The 22,934-nt window shown below is 39.1% G+C and overlaps 1 protein-coding gene across 1 annotated transcript in view; it reads left to right on the top strand.

The window, feature by feature from the left end:
* Positions 1 to 22,562, top strand: part of LOC124794805 (tyrosine-protein kinase hopscotch) — a 194,594-nt gene extending 172,032 nt beyond the window's left edge. Inside the window, exons 15-17 of the mRNA XM_047258461.1 lie at positions 3,219 to 3,386; positions 3,470 to 3,639; positions 22,012 to 22,562. Of these exons, the coding sequence (XP_047114417.1) occupies positions 3,219 to 3,386; positions 3,470 to 3,639; positions 22,012 to 22,336 (663 nt within the window). The 3' untranslated portion in view covers positions 22,337 to 22,562. The remainder of the gene's footprint in view (positions 1 to 3,218; positions 3,387 to 3,469; positions 3,640 to 22,011) is intronic.
* The last annotated feature ends 372 nt before the right edge of the window (positions 22,563 to 22,934 follow it).

Here is a 22,934-nt window from a genome sequence, read left to right as displayed (position 1 = left end):
CTCTCCCTGCAATATATCCTATGTTCCCATAACCCTCTGTTCTTACCCATGTAGCTCCTTTCCAGTTCCGATTGCAGCACTACACAGCCCTCTATTCCACCAATGTACACAGTCTTTTTACTTCTATCATTTTCCTCTATCCCTTCTCTCTTCTCCACCCTCCATCTAACCTCCCGACTGCACCTAGCTGTCCTTCCCTCTCTCCACCTCGTCCCTTCATGCTCCCACTAGCAGCACTTTTACTGTCCCCCAATCTTACCCTGTTATCCCTTGCTCTCTCTGACCCAGTCTCCTCGTTACCCCCACACGGTTGCCTCTCCTGTCGTGGTCTGCTGCTCATAGTCTGACTTCAGCTGCCATAGGCTGTGGTCATGTGCGTGTGTGTAGTGTTTGCATGATTGTGTGTATGTGTGTCTGCCTCTGTTGTCTTTCTTCAACAAAAGGCTTGCTGGCTGAAAGCTCATTTTGTGACAGCCTTTTTGTTGTGCCTATCTGTGATTCAGCATCTCTGCTGTATGGTGAATAGCAACTACCATGTTCATAATATTGTTACATTCTGTCCTGGATTTTCCATTTTTCAAAATCTTTACTGTTTTAAGAATGGAAATGGAAATTAAACACAAGAGTTGAACAATCAAACATCTATGGTAAATTACTCTACCTCATGAAGAGAAGAACCTAACTGGTCATAAGAGATAACAGCATTTCCTGCTGGCACACTGTGACAGAAAGGAGTACATGGTTTAGAAGAGGTGATATTTCACAGATGTAAAGACTTGGCACTAATTTTTGTGAAATGTGTTTAAATGACAACTAATTCATCATTTAACTGTTAAGTGGTGAATGTGTTATCATTTAGACAAGCAGATACCAATCTTTTTAGCTGTGCAGACCGCATATTTTTTTTATTTTATTTTATTTTATTTTATTTTTTTTGGGGGGGGGGGGGGGGGGGAGGCTTATTAGGGCCCCAGTAGCTAAATACACAAGTGTGTTTGTGTGTGTGTGTGTGTGTGTGTGTGTGTGTGTGTGTGTGTTTTACTTGTATATGTTGTTAAAAGGCCTCTAAGCTCTTTTTACAAATAGGTGATCTGCACATCCAAAAAAGTTGTGAGGCAGGTAGATGTAAAATGGATATCTGATTGTTGAATTCTTGTATTTCATTTCCATTCTTAAGGCAGTAAAGATTTTGGAATATTTAGCACTTCATGTTGTCATTGTTCTGTGTCATTAAAACGTTGCTAACAGTGACATCTAGTTTCTTCAAGACACAAAAATCTGTATGACATTTATGAGAATAATTTCCAGTCAGTAAGTACTTATTTCTTGGCAGCCCCATGCAGCTGGCTCTCATTCCACAGTTATAAGATATGTATTCGCTGTCCCTTCAGTTGGATTGTGCATGCAGAGATTGTAGGTTCACAGTTGTTGTACACAAGACACCTTTGCAATGCCAAGTTCTGGTGTTGATAACTTCTTTTCTGGAGACTGGAAACAATAAAAACAACTGACATAATTTTATGCCTTCTCACATGAATCAGCAACTCTCCAGCTTTTTGCAGATACAATCCATTTTGTGGTCTTGCTTTCTCTTAATCTGATTGATTGCCTTGGTCTTATTATTTATATTGGCAATTGCAGCAAGAGTTTTTATAAATGGAGATAAGGACACTGTGCTATGACAGTGCTATTCCACAGGAAAGGTATAAATGTAAAAAAAGATTAAGAAAATTAGTGGTAAAAAATGAAGATCAGATAGTACATTGCTAGCAGAGCAATTAACCTCAAAACCTATTACCAATGAAGCTCAGTTGTGCATTTAGTCTCATTTATTTTTTGATCCACTTTGGTTTGTGATTTTCCCATGCTTGAAAATATAATGTCCTGAAACATGTTAAGTTTAGAGTCAGAATCAGCATCCATATTTGGCCCTTCTGAATCGCAGCAAGCAGTTGGAAAGTAACAATTGCATAATAATTGGTCAATGTAGTTACCTACCCTGGCCATTGAGAATTAAGTTGAAATGAGACATATTACTTATTTCTGACACTAGATCTCATCACCTGTTGGACTTACAACTTACCTTTCTTGCGCTGTGGGCAGAGGACATTCATAACCATTTTATGCTACACTCAATTTCATACATCTGGAAATTGCACTTAACTCCATTAGCTTCTAGGCAACTCAGTTATAATGCTAAAAAATGAAAACTACCATATTATAGAGCCAGAGAACAGGAGTAGGTGGTTGAGAGAAGTGCCAGCCACATGTCAGACTACTGTATTATTATTACTAGAAGTCAGAGAAAATTGTGTTTTTCTTTGAATTGTGTGTGGTTGCTCAGTAAGAATTCACCATTTTTTCTCTTGCAATGGCAATAAATTTCTGTTTTTATAGGATATACATACGTTAATGAGTTTTTCTGGACAGTATGAAAATCTTGATTTCTGCCATTTTTAGTACTACTATGCCTTCTATATTGTTGTTCCTAGGATTTTTGAGAAGAGGGCTGCCAATTGTTCACTGAAACTGAAAACCTATTAATGAGAATGTTGTCTGACTGTCACTTTTTTATTATTTACAGTAAGCCAAAGCAAAAAATAAATAAATAAATGAAAAATGAAGTTATAGTTTCTTACCGAAATTTGAATATCTTACTGAAATAGCTTCTCATGAGAAAAATATATACCATTACCCCATATTTAATGCCCTGGCCTTTATGTTACAGTTATTTAAATAATACAATTTTCGCACATATGGAAAGAAATAGGTTTGAACTGACCCGGTATTGGATATCAAGCTTTAATGTGTAGTTTTATACAAAGTGCAGTGGAAGTGCAGAAACTTAATCGTGTAAAGCACTGTATGTTCACAGCAATTAACCTGTAAGTCATTGAAGTTTAGAACATTATGTCTACACACATTACAGCACCATACAAATAGCTTATGTGTTAGTGATAAACCATTATAATATTATCTCATGTGATATAACAAGTATAAGACTATCATATCTCTCAATAGATTGCATCCCATGTTGTACTGACACATTTCCAGTTAAACGAGTAGTAATGATGATGATCATCATCCTTTATGTCACTGGGAAATAAATAATCGGCCCATGCGATCACTCCTACTCTTATATAATATATGCTATATCTTTTCATTGGTACTAAAACTGCTTTTTATAAAGTTGTAACTCTTTACTCTCTGTTTTCCAGACTGTGAAACACCCAAATATTGTTGAAATAAAAGGAGTTATTGAAGAACCTGAAATTAGTCTTGTGATGGAATACGTTCAACATGGATCACTCCAAAGCTACCTCAAGATACATAAAGAATCCCTAGAGGATGGAAATCTTTTAAAATTTGCACTAGATGTTGCAAAAGTATGAAATACACTTCTTACCCCATACATTTTTGAAATAATAGACACACAACTGTATTTATGATTTGTTTGCTTTGTCTATAGGGTATGGATTACCTTGGAACAAAGAATATAGTTCATCGTGATTTAGCAGCAAGAAACATCCTTGTCGCTAATGAACACCACGTCAAAATATCTGACTTTGGTCTTGCTCAATTTATAGGCAACAGTGGATACTACAAGATGAAAACAAGCAGGGACCTTCCCATCAAATGGTAAGAATTGTTCATTATAAATAGTATTTAAAAATATGAATTTGCGATAATGTCATGATGTCAACACATTTTTAAATTGGGAGGTTCAGACTGTGCTGAATTATGTAAAAATAAACAAACACACAATAGCACCAGGAGCGCAACACACACAGAAATCAGACATTAGAGAATTGTATAAACAAGAGATACATACCATAATTGAAGGAGAAGCAGAAATTGTTAAGAGGAGAAAATCTGCTATGTGTTTGTTTGGAACCAGTCATCAAGAAACTAATGCTGAAGAGCAACTGTAAATAAATGTGACAGTGAAACAAGCATTTCTGTCATTGGTGTTATGGAACATATTATCTTTCACCCCAAGGTATACCATTTTTCATATGCATTTAATTTGCTGTCATAATTTATTCTTGTTCAGGCATTGCTGAGGACATTATCTGTGTGTAAGCTATGAGATAACATGTTGTCTTTACAGATAAAAAGCGTATTAATTATCTGTCTTGTTGGCATATGCAGAATGAATCTTCATATAGGGCGCTGCTGAGCTGAAGCAACTCTGTATTGTTCTGGGAGTTTATAAGAAATTTGGTGAACTGATTTTACAGATGAACATGAGGGTGATTGTAGTGTATTTTTAATTAATTTAATTATATCTAAAAACAAAGATGATGTGACTTACCAAACGAAAGACTTACCTTAGGGGGAAAAAAGGGACAGTCATTTTTTCCCCCTAAGGTAAGTCTTTCCGCTCCCGGGATTGGAATGACTCCTTACCCTCTCCCTTAAAACCCACATCCTTTCGTCTTTCCCTCTCCTTCGCTCTTTCCTGATGAAGCAACCGTTGGTTGCGAAAGCTTGAATTTTGTATGTATGTTTGTGTTTGTTTGTGTGTCTATCGACCTGCCAGCGCTTTTTTTTGGCAAGTCACATCATCTTTGTTTTTAGATATATTTTTCCCACATGGAATGTTTCCCTCTATTATATCCATATAATTAATTTAATTTTTTAATTTATTTTTTATTGCCAGTAGGCTGCCTAATACCTTTATGTAAAGATGACAATTGGTGTAACTGTACTTACTTTTTCTGAATGTGTTCCTCAAAAGTATTTATCTTCTTCTAAAGTCCAGTTGTCAGTTTATAACTTTAAATGAATTATAAAATAGCTTTACTCAACACTAGTGGGATAAATTTTCATTTTCTTGTAATTTGTGTTTGGACTTCGATATGTCTAATAAAATATAACAGGTTGCTATGATATTTTGTCCATCCATAAACGTTCAAATGGAAATTTACAAAAGTGATTGTATAACTGACCACTCTAAAGACTGCTTGTGATTATATACTGAAGTGACAAAGAAACTGGTCTAGGCATGCATATTCAATTACAGAGATAAGTAAACAGGCAGAATACGGTGCTGCAGTTGGCAATGCCTTATAAGACAACAAGTGTCTGACACAGTTGTTAGATCAGTTACTGCTGCTACAATGCTATGTTATCAAGATTTAAGTGAGTCAGAACATGGTGTTATAGTCGGCCCAGGAGCGATGGGACACAGCATCTCCGAGGTAGTGATGAAGTGAAGATTTTCCTATATGACCATTTCACGAATGTATCATGAATATAATGAATCTGGTAAAACATAAAATCTTTGACATCACTGCGGCCGGAAAAAGATCCTGCAAGAACAGGACTAACGACAACTGAGGATAATTGTTCAATGTGACAAAAATGCAACCCTTCCACAAATTGCTGCAGATTTCAGTGCTGGGCCATCAACAAGTGTCAGCATGCGAACCATTCAACAAAACATCATTGATGTGGGCTTTTGGACTCCCATGATGACTGCATGAGACTGAGCTTTATACCTCACCTGGACCCATTGCACTGACTTTGGACTGTTGATGACTGGAAGCTTGTTGCCTGGTTGGATGAGTCTTGTTTCAAATTGTATCGAGTGAATGGATATGTACAGGTATGGAGACAACCTTATGAATCCATGGACCCTGCATGTCAGCAGGGGCTGTTCAAGCTGCTGGAGGCTCTGTAATGGTGTGGGTGGCATGCAATTGGCGTGATATTATTTGGTGAAGACCGCCAGTCTCGCTAGCGGGATGAAAGCAGAGCTCACCATCTGCAGCATCGTCGACAGGACTGACTGCGGACCTATGGTACAGAGCAGAGTGGAGGGTCTGAATCAGAGGCTGAGATGGTTCTGCGACCGTGTGGGCTGCAGATTCCTCGACTTGCGCCATAGGGTGGTGGGGTTTCGGGTTCCGCTGGATAGATCAGGAGTCCACTACACGCAACAAGCGGCTACACGGCTAGCAGGGGTTGTGTGGCGTGGGCTGGGTCGTTTTTTAGGTTAGATGGCCTCGGGCAAGTACAGAAAGGGCAACAGCCTCAACGGGTGCAGGGCAAAGTCAGGACATGCGGGGACCAAGCAGCAATCGGTATTGTAATTGTTAACTGTCGAAGCTGCGTTGGTAAAGTACCGGAACTTCAAGCGCTGATAGAAAGCACTGAAGCTGAAATTGTTATAGGTACAAAAAGCTGGTTGAAGTCAGAGATAAATTCTGCCGAAATTTTTACAAAGGTACAGACGGTGTTTAGAAAGGATAGATTGCATGCAACCGGTGGTGGAGTGTTCGTCGCTGTTAGTAGTAGTTTTTCCTGTAGTGAAATCGAAGTGGATAGTTCCTGTGAATTATTATGGGTGGAGGTTACGCTCAACAGCCGAGCTAGGTTAATAATTGGCTCTTTTTACTGACCTCCCGACTCAGCAGCATTAGTGGCAGAACAACTGAGAGAAAATTTGGAATACATTTCACATAAATTTTCTCAGCATGTTATAGTCTGAGGTGGAGATTTCAATTTACCAGATATAGACTGGGACACTCAGATGTTCAGGACGGGTGGTAGGGACAGAGCATCGAGTGCACTATCCGAAAATTACCTCGAGCAATTAAACAGAGAACCGACTCGTGGAGATAACATCTTGGACCTACTGATAACAAACAGACCCGAACTTTTTGACTCTGTATGTACAGAACAGGGAATCAGTGATCATAAAGCCGTTGCAGCATCCCTGAATATGGAAGTTAGTAGGAATATAAAAAAAGGAGGAAGGTTTATCTGTTTAGCAAGAGTAATAGAAGGCAGATTTCAGACTACCTAACAGATCAAAACGAAAATTTCTGTTCCGACACTGACAATGTTGAGTGTTTATGGAAAAAGTTCAAGGCAGTCATAAAATGCGTTTTAGACAGGTACGTGCCAAGTAAAACTGTGAGGGATGGGAAAAACCCACTGTGGTACAACAACAAAGTTAGGAAACTACTGCGAAAGCAAAGAGAGCTTCACTCTAAGTTTAAACGCAGCCAAAACCTCTCAGACAAACAGAAGCTAAACGATGTCAAAGTTAGCGTAAGGAGGGTTTATGCGTGAAGCGTTCAGTGAATTCGATAGTAAAATTCTATGTACCGACTTGACAGAAAATCCTAGGAAGTTCTGGTCTTACGTTAAATCAGTAAGTGGCTCGAAACAGCATATCCAGACACTCCGGGATGATGATGTCATTGAAACAGAGGATGACACGGGTAAAGCTGAAATACTAAACACCTTTTTCCAAAGCTGTTTCACAGAGGAAGAGCGCACTGCAGTTCCTTCTCTAAATCCTCACACAAACGAAAAAATGGCTGACATCGAAATAAGTGTCCAAGGAATAGAAAAGCAACTGGAATCACTCAATAGAGGAAAGTCCACTGGACCTGACGGGATACCAATTCGATTCTACACAGAGTACGCGAAAGAACTTGCCCCCCTTCTAACAGCCGTGTACCGCAAGTCTCTAGAGGAACGGAAGGTTCCAAATGATTGGAAAAGAGCACAGGTAGTCCCAGTCTTCAAGAAGGGTCATCGAGCAGATGTGCAAAACCGTCGATCTGTTGTAGAATTTTAGAACATGTTTTTTGCTCGAGTATCATGTCATTTTTGGAAACCCAGAATCTACTATGTAGGAATCAACATGGATTCCGGAAACAGCGATCGTGTGAGACCCAACTCGCTTTATTTGTTCATGAGACCCAGAAAATATTAGATACAGGCTCCCAGGTAGATGCTATTTTTATTGACTTCCGGAAGGCATTCGATACAGTTCCGCACTGTCGCCTGATAAACAAAGTAAGAGCCTATGGAATATCAGACCAGCTGTGTGGCTGGATTGAAGAGTTTTTAGCAAACAGAACACAGCATGTTGTTATCAATGGAGAGACGTCTACAGACGTTAAAGTAACCTCTGGCGTGCCACAGGGGAGTGTTATGGGACCATTGCTTTTCACAATATATATAAATGACCTAGTAGATAGTGTCGGAAGTCCCATGCGGCTTTTCGCGGATGATGCTGTAGTATACAGAGAAGTTGCAGCATTAGAAAATTGTAGCGAAATGCAGGAAGATCTGCAGTGGATAGGCACTTGGTGCAGGGAGTGGTAACTGACCCTTAACATAGACAAATGTAATGTATTGCGAATACATAGAAAGAAGGATCCTTTATTGTATGGTTATATGATAGCGGAACAAACACTGGTAGCAGTTACTTCTGTAAAATATCTGGGAGTATGTGTGCGGAACGATTTGAAGTGGAATGATCATATAAAATTAATTGTTGGTAAGGTGGGTAACAGGTTGAGATTCATTGGGAGAGTCCTTAGAAAATGTAGTCCATCAACAAAGGAGGTGGCTTACAAAACACTCGTACGACCTATACTTGAGTATTGCTCATCAGTGTGGGATCCGTACCAGATCGGGTTGACGGAGGAGATAGAGAAGATCCAAAGAAGAGCGGCGCGTTTCGTCACAGGGTTATTTGGTAACCGTGATAGCGTTACGGAGATGTTTAACAAACTCAAGTGGCAGACTCTGCAAGAGAGGCGCTCTGCATCGCGGTGTAGCTTGCTCGCCAGGTTTTGAGAGGGTGCGTTTCTGGATGAGGTATCGAATATATTGCTTCCCCCTACTTATACCTCCCGAGGAGATCACGAATGTAAAATTAGAGAGATTCGAGCGTGCACGGAGATGTAGATGAAGATGTAGATATGGTACCCATGATACGTCTAGATATGACTCTGACAGGTGACGTACATAAGCATCCTGACTGATCACCTGCATCTGTTCGTGTCCATTGTGCATTCCGAGGGACCTGAACAATTCAAGCAAGACAATGTGACACCCCACAATCCAGAATTGCTACAGAGTGGCTCCAAGAACACTCTTCTGGGTTTAAACGCTTTTGCTGACCATCAAACTCACCAGACATGAACAGTATTGAGCAGATCTGGGATGCCTTGGCTGGCCGAAGTGGCCGTGCGTTTCTAGGCGTTGCAGTCTGGAACCGCGAGACCACTACGGTCGCAGGTTCGAATCCTGTCTCAGGCATGGATGTGTGTGATGTCCTTAGGTTAGTTAGGTTTAACTAGTTCTAAGTTCTAGGGGACTAATGACCTCAGAAGTTGAGTCCCATAGTGCTCAGAGCCATTTGAACCATTTTTTTGGCATCCTTGCATCGTGCTATTCAGAAGAAATCTCCACCGCCCCATACTCTTACGGATTTATGGACAGCTCTGCAGGATTAATGGTGTCAGTTCCCTCCAGCACTACTTCAGACATTAGTCGAGTCCATGCCACATTGTGTTGTGACACTGCTGTGTGCCCTTGGGGGACCTACAGGCAGTGTACCAGTTTCGTTGGCTCTTCTGTGTATTGTAGCAGCATCTGACTGTATAAAGATTAGTCTATGAAACTGACTTTAAATATAATTCTAACATGGAATGCTGCTAGATAAAGGCCAAACAGAGGTTGACTATATGCAAGTAACTTTAATCTATTGTACCTTGGTGCACACTGACTGTAGCTTTGTGCACACCCTGTATTTAAAGAAATGAGTAAGACTTTACAGATTGCTTGAATATGAAGTTATTATGTTTTAATAATAATATAAAAGACAAGAAAAGTGGAGGATAAATATACACATTATGGAGTAAAATTATTTTGGTTGACAATTGGCCCAACATCCTTAAATAGTAAAATTATATATTTAAAAAAAATCAGTTCTACAGTACTAAGACAATGAAATTTTGGAAACATTACATTCTTAGATTAAAACATTGTAGAATTCTTATGACAACAATAATTTTGATTGAAGATAACGTTTGAAATATATAGTTTTCAGGAAAGACAAAGTGAGCTTTAGAAAGGCATGAATGAGGAGATTCCGAATAAATCATGTCAATCCTAAAGCAGAGACTGATTAATGGTGTTGAATTTTGAAGTACACAGTTTTAGTGAACCCTGAATTTTGAATATTTTGCTAAGAAAATGTTTCTGCATCAATTATTTGTGTTTTTGGTAGATACATCCTGGAAACTGTACACTGAATTACAAGATTATCAAAAATATAGCATGGATAATAATGTGAATGTTTTGTATTTGTAGTTAATGTGATGAATGCCAGTGTATTCTGTGCTTTGGAATCGATATCAGATTACTAGATGCAACTTTGCCTAAACGAGAGTTTTACCAGTTTAGTATACAGGATGATTCAAGAAGATATACATATATTTTAATATGTTATTCTACAAGTAAAAATCAAGAAAAAAGTTCATATAAACATAGGCCCGCAAATTTTTAGTTACGGAGTTATGGCTAATAAAAGATTTTGCCTGAAATTTAGCAACTTTGCTAATATGAAGCCATCACAAAACTGTACAAGGTTAAAGTAAAGCACAATTTTCATTCATTTTGTTGTTATTGGTCTGGTGAATCTAATAAAACATGTCCCAGACATGTATCTGCAGTAGTTTTCCAGAACATCCAGAAAAGCAAAGATTATTATACAAGTAAATTTATTTACTTTCCATTAAGAACGTAGAAATGTTTATGTCATTGTTGACAACTGTTAGTGAGTTGTTTCAGTCATTTCCTAATCTTGAAATGAGTTAGTTTTATGTATTGTTCAGTGAAAGAACGTAATAACAACAGTGTATTTAAATGAAACCACATAGTAACTGTTGTAGTTTGTAGATTATTTATGAAATATTTTACGACAGAGGAATACACCAATATGGTGTTTATTTATGGCAAATATACATGAGACATTACTTGCTCACTTTATGAATGCAATAGGTCCATCAAATAAGGAGGTGGCTTACGAAACACTCGTTCGACCTATACTTGAGTATTGCTCATCAGTGTGGGATCCGTACCAGATCGGGTTGACGGAGGAGATAGAGAAGATCCAAAGAAGAGCGGCGCATTTCGTCACAGGGTTTTTTGGTAACCGTGATAGCGTTACGGAGATGTTTAACAAACTCAAGTGGCTGACTCTGCAAGAGAGGCGCTCTGCATCACGGTGTAGCTTGCTCGCCAGGTTTCGAGAGGGTGCGTTTCTGGATGAGGTATCGAATATATTGCTTCCCCCTACTTATACCTCCCGAGGAGATCACAAATGTAAAATTAGAGAGATTCGAGCACGCACGGAGGCTTTCAGACAGTCGTTCTTCCCGCGAACCATATGCGACTGGAACAGGAAAGGGAGGTAATGACAGTGGCACGTAAAGTGCCCTCCGCCACACACCGTTGGGTGGCTTGCGGAGTATAAATGTAGATGTAGATGTAGATGTGGAATTAAGAACAACCCTGTGAAACTGAAATGAGCAACAAAATCTGTTCATACACATGGAGCTAAATGCATTGAACTCAGTGAAGACATTTTTGAACATTTATTGTGAATGTATTGTGAAATTGTATGTACACTATACAACTTCCTTAACACTGTGTTTTTTCCGGTTTAAGATAAATTCACGTGTTCTATGGTATTAATAAAAGCAGATTATCTGACACATTCATACAGTTTCAGTTAAGATTATTACAATCATTTTTCCAAAATTAAATTATCTACAACTTCTGTTGAAAACTTTGTGCAATTGTCTGGAATTTAAAAAACAAATTGGGCCAGATAGTTAACAAATTAAAAATTTTACAAAATTACTTCTTTGCTTCTCTGGATGTTCTGGAAAACTACTGCAGGTACATGTCTGGAACATGTTTTATTAGATTCACCAAATCAATAACAACAAAATAAATGGAAATCATGCTTTACTTCAACCTCGTACAGTTTTATGATGGCTTCATATTAACGAAGATTCTAAATTTCAGGCAAAATCTTTTATTAGCTGTAACTCTGTAACTCAATATTTACAGACCTATGTTTATATGAACTTTTTTCTTTATTTTCACTTGTAGAGTAACATATTAAAACATCTGCATATCTTCATGAATCACTCTGTATGTATTACAGAAGAAAAAAGAATGGTATTTACTGTATTATGGGTGTAGTATTATAGCAGGTATGTCTATTCCAGTTGCTGTGTTTCATGGGAATTTTAGGCATAAGAGATCTTCTGATATTATTTGTTTAGCGAGATGCAATGCGCTTGAACTGAATTGCATGCAGTTTCTTAATTCCTTTTCACAACTGAATTTTACTTCTTTGTAGATGTGCTTTATTTTCAGAAGTGTGTCAGATCTCACTCAGTGCATCACACGCAGTGTAATACAGTCCATCTTTTGGTCTGCATTCAGAGTTGATCTCCTCTGCTGTTTCTTTAAGTGCCACCTTACCTATTCCTGGATACCTTAGCAAATGTGCTAATGTTCCCATTCTTATGGCAAAGGTACAGAAACCAGATGGCAGTTATAAGTGTTGAGGGGCACAAAAGGGAAGCAGTGGGTGAGAAGGGAGTGAGACAGGGTTGTAGCCTATCTCCAATGTTATTCACGCTGTATATTGAGCAAGCAGTAAAGGAAATAAAAGAAAATTTTGGAATAGGAATTAAAATCCATGGAGAAGAAATAAGAACTTTCAGGTTTGGCGACAACATTGTAATTCTGTCAGAGACAGCAAAGGACCTGGGAGAGCAGTTGAATGGAATGGACAGAGTCTTGAAAGGAGTATATGAAATGAACATCAACAAAAGCAAAATGAGGATAATGGAATGTAGTCGAATTAAATCAGGTGATACTGAGGGACTTAGATTAGGAAATGGGACACTTAAAGTAGTAGATGAGTTGTGCTATTTGGGGAGCAAAGTTCAGATGTTCAAATGTGTGTGAAATATTATGGGACTTAACTGCTAAGGTCATCAGTCCCTAAGCTTACACATTAGTTAACCTAAATTATCCTAAGGACAAACACACACACACACCCATGCCCAAGGGAGGGCTCGAACCTCCGCCGGGACCAGCCACACAGTCCATGACTGCAGTGCCTTAGACCGCTCAGCTGGGGAGTAAAGTAACTGATGATAATTGAAGTAGAGAGGATATAAAATGTAGACTGGCAATGGCAAAGAAAGTGTTTCTGAAGACGAGAAATTTGTTAACAGCGGGTATAGATTTAAGTGTCAGGAAGTCGTTTCTGAAAGTATTTGTATGGAGTGTAGCCATTTATGGAAGTGAAACGTGGACGATAAATAGTTTAGACAAGAAGAGAATAGAAGCTTTTGAAATGTGGTGCTACAGAAGAATGCTGAAGATTAGATGGGTAGATCACATAACTAATCAGGAGGTACTGAATAGAATTGGGGAGAACAGGAATTTGCAGTACAACTTGACTAGAAGAAGGGATCGTTTGGTAGGACACATTCTGAGGCATGAAGGGATCATCAGTTTAATATTGGAAGGAAGTGCGGAGGGTAAAAATCGTAGAGGGAGACCAAGGCATGAATACACTAAACAGATCAGAAGGATGTAGGTTGCAGTAGTTACTTGGAGATGAAGAAGATTGCGCGGGGTAGATTAGCTTGGAGAGCTGCATCAAACCAGTCTCTGGACTGGAGACAACAACAATATTGTGTTCAAGACATACACTTTTGGGAACTTCTTTCTCATCTCCACATCAGTACCTGATACCAGACCTGTTTTGTCAAGGAATGTTTTCTTCAGAATGCACCATTCTATTTCTGATGCCCTTGTTTCTTCAGGCACTTCGTATAATTTTGGTAGATAGATGCAGTCTACTACCAGTACTGCTTTGTCATTCTTGCCATTTCCGCTACTCATCATCTTCATCTTATCTTTGTTTATCCTGCACCTATATCTTACACGAAGTGTATTGTACATTCCCTTTCTTCTAAGACTCCCTTACTTTTTGCCTGGAGGGCTATGTAGTCTAGGAACTATACAAGATATTTCTATTTTCTTTGCCCTCTTTGTTACTCTTCTGAATTTCTCATACCCCTATACTACTCAGCTGCTGAATTTATCTCTACTTCAAACAAATCATTTATGTAATTTTAAATTTTACACAGAGCAATACACATGTCTGTAATGTGGCAAAGTCAGTACCCATTCAAATAATCATTAGAGTTATGCAGAAGTTAGGTTCCTGAATCCTAATATTCTGATAAATTATGTAAGTAGTGCCAAATGAGGTATCTGTTTTACATTATTTTTGAATATCTGAGGTCAATTTTCTGCCTGATATCTACCTGCAACCTGTTGAAGACTTTTGCACCATAGTTTAAAATTCCATTCTGAACCCTAGATGGGGATGTGTAGTCTGCATAGATTTTTTTTTTTTTTTTGTGAATTATACATTTCATCATAAATTCACTGTCATTGTTAACCACAAGTACCATTAAACAGTAAATGTAAGGGCACATAAGTGTAAGATTCCCTCACTCCCTTAGGAGGATTCTGCAAGATGGGTGGTTATCAAAATAACAGACAGGACATCTTTGTGAGTCAGCAGCCATGACCATGCACAAAAACACCAAATTTTTCTGTCTTGGTCACACTTTGTTATTTCATATTTTGATTTCATGTTTCAGCTAACTGGCATCATTGAATCAAATACTTTAAAACACAATATGATGCATGTTGTCAAATAGTACACATATGTATGAGGTGTGCATCTACATATCATACAAATGTGTACTATTTGACAATATACATTATACTGATGTTTTATAGTGTTATTTGATCTGATGGAGGCAGTTAGCCTAAACATAGTCAAAATAAGCAATAGTAAAGTGTCACAAAAAGAGAGAAATTTGGTGTCTTTGGTTATCAACTTCACACAGTGTTCTTATTGCACATCTACATCTACCTCTAAACTCAACAAACGACTGTGTTGTGCATGACAAACTTACTTCCCATTGTTCCACTTATTAGGTCTCCTTCCCATTCCTTTCAGATATGGTGAGTGAGAAGAATAATTGTTTAAATCACTCTGTGCTCGCTGCAATTGGTCTATTCTTGTCTTTGTGGCTCCTGTTGGAGTGATATGTCAGGAGTTGTAGTATATTCCCAAATTCCTCACTTAATGCTGATTCTTGAAACTTCTTTAGTGTTTTTTCACCAGATAGTCTGTGTCTATCTCCAAGTGTCTGCCAGTTTAGATTTTCAGTGTCTTTGTTACACTCTCCAGTGTGTCAGATTTACCTGTCACCATAATGCTGCCCTTATGTGAATATATTCAGTATCCCCAATCAGTCCTATTGCAGTGGGTTCCACATATGTGAACAACATTCTAGGATGCAACACACAAGTGTTTTTTAATCAATCTCTTTTGTAGGCTAATTGAATTTTTCCAGTATGCTCACAGTGAATCAGAGTCTTTCACCTGCTTCACATACAATTAAGTGTACATGATGATTCCATTTCACACCCGTACAAATTTTTTTTGAGTCGGTCAGCCTTCTGACTGATTTGATGCGGCTCACCACGAATTTCTCTCCTGTGCCAACCTCTTCATTTCAGAGTGGCACTTGCAACCTACATCCTGAATTATTTGCTGAATGTGTTCCAATCACCGTCTTCCTCTGCAGTTTTTGCACTCTACAGCTCCCTCTAGTATCATGGAACTCATCCCCTCATGTCTTCACAGGTGTCTTATTATCCAGTACCTTCTACTTGTCAGTATTTTCCACATACCCCTTTCCTCTCCGATTCTGTGCAGAACCTCCTCATTCTTTGTCTTATCAGTCCACTTAATTTTCAACATTTGTACAATTTTCCCACAGTCCATGTTCCTTGTAGGTATTTGTATGATTAGACTGAGTGTGGCCATGTATGGAAGTGAAACATGGATGATAAATAGTTTGGACAAGAAGAGAATAGAAGCTTTCGAAATGTGGTGCTACAGAAGAATGCTGAAGATTAGATGGGTAGATCAAATAACTAATGAGGAAGTATTGAATAGAATTAGGGAGAAGAGAAATTTGTGGCACACCTTGACTAGAAGAAGGGATTGGTTGGTAGGACATGTTCTGAGGCATCAAGGGATCACCAATTTAGTATTGGGGGGGGGGGGGGGGGGGGGGGAACTGTAGAGGGAGACCAAGAGATGAATACAATAAGCAGATTCAGAAGGATGTAGGTTGCCGTACATACTGGGAGATGAAGAAGCTTGCATAGGATAGAGCAGCATGGAGAGTTGCATCAAACCAGTCTCTGGACTGAAAACAACAACAACAACAACAACAACAATTGACTGATTCCATCTGTAGCACACTAATATTTTAGTCGTAAGATAGGACAGTTTTGTGAAGAGAGCAATTGTTACATTTCTCAGTATTTGGAGTGAGTTTCCAGTCTCTACAGCATTTTGAAATATTATCAAGATCCTGACAGGATATTTGTGCAACTTTTTTGAGGCAGTACTTCATTATACCAGGGTAATCCCAAAAGTAAGGTCTCCTATTTTTTAAAAGTACATAGACCTGTTTATTTCTGCAATGTTTTACATCAATTTACAGCTTGAACATTTATCTATTTTTCGACATAGTCACCATTTCTGTTTATGCATTTTTGTAGACGCTGTGGCAGGTTTTGTATGCCCATGTCATACCAGCTTGCCGCCATGCTGTTTAGAAAGTTATACACCTCTTATTTCTCCTCGCCGTCGGAGCTGAATCGCTTTCCGGCCAAATGTTCTTTTAACCTAGGGAACAGGTGATAAGCATTGGGTGCCAAGTCAGGACTATAGGGTGGGTGGGTGATTATGTTCCACTGAAACTGTCGCAGGAGAGCAACGGTTCACCGAGCGTTGTGTGGACGAGCATTGTCATGGAGATTGTGTATGCCCTTGCTCAACATTCTTCTTCTCTGGTTATGTATTGCCCATTTTGAGTTTTTCCAGAGTCTCACGGTAACTGTCAGCGTTAATTGTGGTCCCTGTAGGCATAAAGTCGACCAACAATACCCCTTTCCTATCCCAAAAAATGGTTCTCATGACTTTACTGGCAGACTGTGTTTGTTTGAATTTCCATGGCTTTGGCGAAGAAGGATGCTGCCACTGGTGTGATTGTTGCTTGGTCTCAGGTGTAAAGTGATATGCCCAGGTTTCGTCACCCGTGACAATTGAGTCCAGAAAGTTGTCCTGTTCGGCTGCAAGGCGGTGAAGAAATGCGCAGGAAGCATCAACTCGTTCCTGCATGTGGTCCTCAGTCAGCATGCGTGGCACCCATCTTGTGCACACCTTCTGGTAGTTCAATGTTTTCATTAAAATACTGTGAGCGGTGCTTCAGGAAACTTCAGGAACCAGTGTGCAGATATCATCCAGGGTGATCCACCGATCTTCACGCATGCTTTGCTCAACCTTCAGCACTGTCTCCTCAGAAATTGACAGTCTCCTGCTCCTTTATTCATCGTGAATTTTGGTCCGACCAGCTGCAAACTCTACACCACTTACGAACATTTTGGACATCCATGCACGACTCACCATACACTTCTGTCAATTGGCAATAGATTTCAATCGGCGCTGTGCCCTTTGTGTTCACAAACTGAATAACTGCACGCAATTCACACTCGGCGGTAACATCCAATGGAAGCTTCATTCTCAATGGCTGCCAAGCCAAGACTGAGCACCTCAGCGTGGCATGCGCATGTTTACACACAGTGCGTGAAGCACTCTTCATAACAGTGTGACCAACTGCCAGACAAACAGAGTTCTGTACTTATAAAAAAATAGGAGACCTTACTTTTGGGATTACCCTCGTAGATCATTGCATCATCTGCAAAATGTCTGAGGTTACTGTTAATATCATCTAGTTTATTGTTAATATCATCTGCCAGGCCATTAATCTATAAAAAGAGCATCAAAGGCCCATTCACAAAGTCAACATCTACACCTGTCACTGGCTCTCCATCCAAAATGATGTGCTGCTTCCACCCTACCAAGAAATCCTCAGCCCAGTCACAAAATTCCATATGATGCTGTATATTATTGTACTTTAATTAGTAAGCATATGTGTGAAACTGGATAAAATGCTTTTCAGAAATCAGGAAGTACTGCACCTGAGTGACTGACTTGATCCATAGCTTTCAGGAGTCTTGTGACAAAACTGTGAGATGGACTTTGCAGAACTGATGGAGGTGGCTTCTCCATGCTGGTTGGTGTGGAGAAGGTCATTCTTTTGAAGATAGATCATTATGTCTGAGCTCAGAATATGTTTGAAGATCAAGGGACCTGCAAGATGTTATGGTTAAAGCAGGGTTTAACTCGGCAGCAATTTCTGTGTACTGATTGTGATTTTATTGGGTCATGGAGCTTTGCTCAGTTCCAGTGATTTCAATTGTTTCTCAACACCATGGACAGTACTATGTGTATTACTCATCTTTGTAGTAGTGCAAGAATTTAACTGGGGCAGTTCTTATCGAATTTCCTCTTTAAAGGAACATTACAAAACATAATGCAGAATTTCTATATACTTGAAAAAAGACAGCATTGGTCGTATATTTTTTACTATTGCAAAATCGATTTTCTGTCACTGAGTGACCATCTTCAGTGCTATATTGTATAACTTAAATTGGGATGCACTGTTGTCACTAAGCTTACGGCAATCACAGTCTATGTGATTGCCGTAAGCTAAGTGACAACAGTGCATCCCAGTTTAAGTTATACAATATAGCACTGAAGATGGTCACTCAGTGACAGAAAATCGATTTTGCAATAGTAAAAAATATACGACCAATGCTGTCTTTTTTCAAGTATACCTGTTATCTGGTCGTAGTGCACAAGACAACATGGAGTCGCCAATCAACAGAATTTCTATGTTTGCTTGGCTGTCCTCCATTTCATTTACTGTGACATCCGTGAGTGTTGGGACTCTAACTTCTTTGAAACTTATACTCTTTACTTGTGACCAGAATTTATTTTCAGTTTTGTGGGTAGTCATTCACTATAGTTCTGCTATTGTATTTGTTGATGGCTTCATAAATTGCATTTTTGATACTCAAATAAGTTTCATTTAGCATTGCCCTATCCGTAACCCTGTGTTTTGTTTTACATCTGTTTTGCAGTAGCAATTGTTTTTTTAGAAGTTTCTTTATGACGTCTGTATTCTGTGTATGGTCCTTCACATATTGAACTGTTCTTCTAGGTAAATATGTGTGTAATGTTTGGTCACTTACACCTCCAAACTACAGTAACAGTTTCTGTACTTGCTCTTGCCTACAAACATTTCAGGTTCCTCATTGAGCTATGACACTACTGTCCCCTTTATCAAGTTTACTGAACATGTAGGCCTTTTTTGTTTTAGTTGACCTTTATAATTTGGTAACCATTACTACTGCCAGTGACTCGTACTCACTGATACCAGTTTCAGTTTGGATATCCTCAAAAACTCAGGTCTATTTATTGCCATTGGATCCAATATATTCCATCATGAGTGAACTTTTGAACTATCTGTTCTAGATAGTTTTCAGAGAAGGCATTTTGTGTTGTTTCACAGGATGTCTTGTCATGGTCACTACTTCCATATCTTTAGCTGTACCATCTGATGGTTCAATGATCAAAGTCTCTTCCAGTGATGACAGAATGATTGAAGAACGTATATACTAGTGAACTGATACTTTCTCTAAAGTTTTGTGTTATGTCTGAGGGTGCGTCTGGTGGTCAGTAGACAGAACCAATTATAAGTTTATATTCATCCTAAATGTTCAGTCTCACCCAAACAATCTCTCATGCAGCTTCTATTTCTGTCTCAGTGGATTTTAGTTTCTTGTCTATTGTGACAAATATACCACCTCAATTTCCCATTAGCCCAACCTTATTTTTACCCCCAAAATCTCACTGCTATCAATTTTGGGTTTTAATCAGCTTTCTGTACCTAATATTTTGTGACCTCCAAAGCTTTTTAGGTGCACTCCAAACTCTGGCACTTCATTGTGAATTGATCACTATTATTTTAATCCATGTGTATTTGGAATATAAACCGTACTTTGGGGTCTCCTGAAGTCCATCAAATGGACTGGATGGAGAGTCAGCTAACTTAAAGGACTATGTGTGCACACCATACAGTCAGCTATATGGGTTAGCAGGCTCTGATGGGTAGTGTACATTTAACCCATTTATGGGGACACTGTAGTTCTCAATCCTGTGGCATAAGCCTAGCAAGTCATAGTGTAGTTTATTATAGACCCTCCAAAGTCTCTGGTTCAAACCTTCCACTCAGCTCACAATGAGGGAGCCAATATGTGTTCTGGGGTTGATTTCCCAAAATTGCTCCAGGCAAGTGCCTGAATGTTTCCTCTGCAATGGCATAGACAATTTCCTTCCCCATCCTTGACACCATATGAGCTGGTGTTCCATCTCTAATGAGCTCAATGTCTATGGAGTGTTGAACACAATCTTCCTTGCTTTGTTCCTTCCTTTCGTTACAGGGCTCATAGATATTCCACTGACATGCCATTCACAGTCTATTGGACAAGTGGTGACAGATTTTGATCTGCCTGTAGAGGAGAGAGAATCCATAGGAGAGGATAGTAGTTGAGACATTTTTGATACCATTGGAATGGTAAGTGCGAAGACAGTGGTGACGGTGGGGGTTCCGTTGTGAACAAAGACTGTGGAATAGGAAGTAGAAGGGGCACATAAATGCATATCTTGCACAATTTGTAAGCTGCAGCTAGTAAGTCTGCAAATGACTGTATTAACAGGACATGTCAGTGTGACCAATAATAATTCGACAAATGTAGAAGCCTGAGTCAATAGTTTCTCACTAGATTACCAAAAAAGGTATAGTAACATGAGCAAAGGATCAACCAAAGCAAAACAGTTGAGACCATATGCTGTCAGGAGGAAACCTCAGAAAGAAAAAGAGTGGTAAAGAGAGTAGTGTAGTGGACATTGTCACTTCATTTGCTAGTGACAATGTAAAATAAAGAACATGTGGCACATGGAAATTATGTGTCAGTCTCTGACAACCTGTTCATCAGAGTTAGGTACATATAAAATTTTCTTCTCCTTCATCTGTCTTTCGAGATTGTTGTCTTCTCATTTACCCTTTCATATAATCGCAAATGCCTGTTTATTTAAAACTTTTCCTACACCTTCGTTACACGAATACATTAGCAGTTACTGCCACTGTTCAACTATGCATTTTGAGGGGGCCATCACCAGCACTCAGAATGAGAATGTGTTTCTGTGCAGGTGCCAGGACATTTGTGCTTGTATTATACTTTCTGGCTATGGACATGATGATGACCAATCACTTAATTAGTGCCAATGTGTATGAGTCCAGACACTCTGTACTGGCTGATTCTGCTGTCTAGGATCCCACACCCATCTGGTGCTGCCATGCATGCAGTGTTCCAGAAGAGTTCTTGTATGGCTCACTTGGGTGAAGGCATAGGTATTCAGGAATGGCAGTTTATTAATTTGCTTGTAGGGGTAATTTCGTATCCCAAAGGCTAGAGGTGCTGTGAACTTTTATCCACTTCACCACCCGTCTTTTGTCATGGCACTTGACACAATTAAAGCGACTGGAGTCTTCAGCCGACATAGCTCAGGGCTTTTATTCAGAGTATGAGCAGTGGGTTAGAGTAAACCATGGACCTTTAGAACAGTAATAAAAGAAGCTAAACTTCTAGGCTGGTAATAATAATGTGCTTCTGTAGCAGTACTACTGTCACAGTTGACATCGTGTTTATTCTTCCTAGCAAAGTTTCATTTGATGAGTCAGGCCTTTGCTCCATTACATCATTCACTCTTGCTGAATGAAGCTGTGCAGTCATTGTGTCACTGACTCATATATGTGAGCAGCAGTGTTCAGATTCTGAGTGTAGGTTTTTTTGTCATTTTCTTAAGCCCATTCAGGCAAGGAATGTTGGGATTGAGCCTTCAATAATGGTACGGCCTACTATCGTTCTCATCCATATGTAATACAACATAATGCCCCATTTCTAACATTGCCCCTCCCTTTTCTTCACATTCTTCTGTATTTCCTTTGTGCCACAGGCTGTACTAATAAATTGAGTTTTTTTGTAGTTGAAAACTAATTTATTTTTTAATGTTCTGCACCATTTTTATAGGTATGCACCTGAAAGTCTGAGAGATGGGAAGTTTTCTCCTCAATCAGATGTTTGGTCATATGGAGTGACATTATATGAAATGTTTTCCCGTGGAGAAGATCCTATTCTGCCAGCTTGTATCAACCATCAAGATCAACAGGCTCTGCTGACAGCACTTGAGAATGGTGCACGCCTGCCGTGCCCATGCAGCTGTCCACAAGAACTTTATATTAAGCTCATGTGTCCGTGTTGGCAGGCTGAACCATACCATCGTCCAAAATTTTCAGAACTTGTTAAATGCATTGAGGATTTGATGATTCATTACGAGTTGCAACCAGCATTCTAGTCAGTTTTCAAATTTTTATACTGTGATACATTTGTTGAAATTGGTGCATATTTTTCTGTGGTGCTGCATTTAAATATTTTGTTCTTTGTGTGCAAAATTATGTACTGCTGTGCAGGAGAAGTGGCACAAACATATGATTTTTTGTACAGTTTTGTTTTTTATACCATCAATATTGTTGCTCTTATAAATATATTGTGTTGCTCATATTGCTTTTTGATATAGTGTATTCTTCATATATGTAAAAACAAAGATGAGGTGACTTACCGAACAAAAGCGCTGGCAGGTCGATAGACACACAAACAAACACAAACATACACAAAATTCAAGCTTTCGCAACAAACTGTTGCCTCATCAGGAAAGAGGGAAGGAGAGGGGAAGACGAAAGGAAGTGGGTTTTAAAGGAGAGGGTAAGGAGTCATTCCAATCCCGGGAGCGGAAAGACTTACCTTAGGGGGAAAAAACGACAGGTATATACTCGCACACACGCACATATCCATCCACACATACAGACACAAGCAACCTTGCAAATCTGATTCTGTCACTCTTACAGGCCCACTATTTTTTTCACATTCATCAATAAGCCCTCTGTACTGTGCAA

This window comes from Schistocerca piceifrons, chromosome 4 (assembly GCF_021461385.2).
Source record: "Schistocerca piceifrons isolate TAMUIC-IGC-003096 chromosome 4, iqSchPice1.1, whole genome shotgun sequence".
Lineage (NCBI taxonomy): Eukaryota > Metazoa > Arthropoda > Insecta > Orthoptera > Acrididae > Schistocerca > Schistocerca piceifrons.
This window is presented reverse-complemented; position numbering and strand designations above follow the sequence as displayed.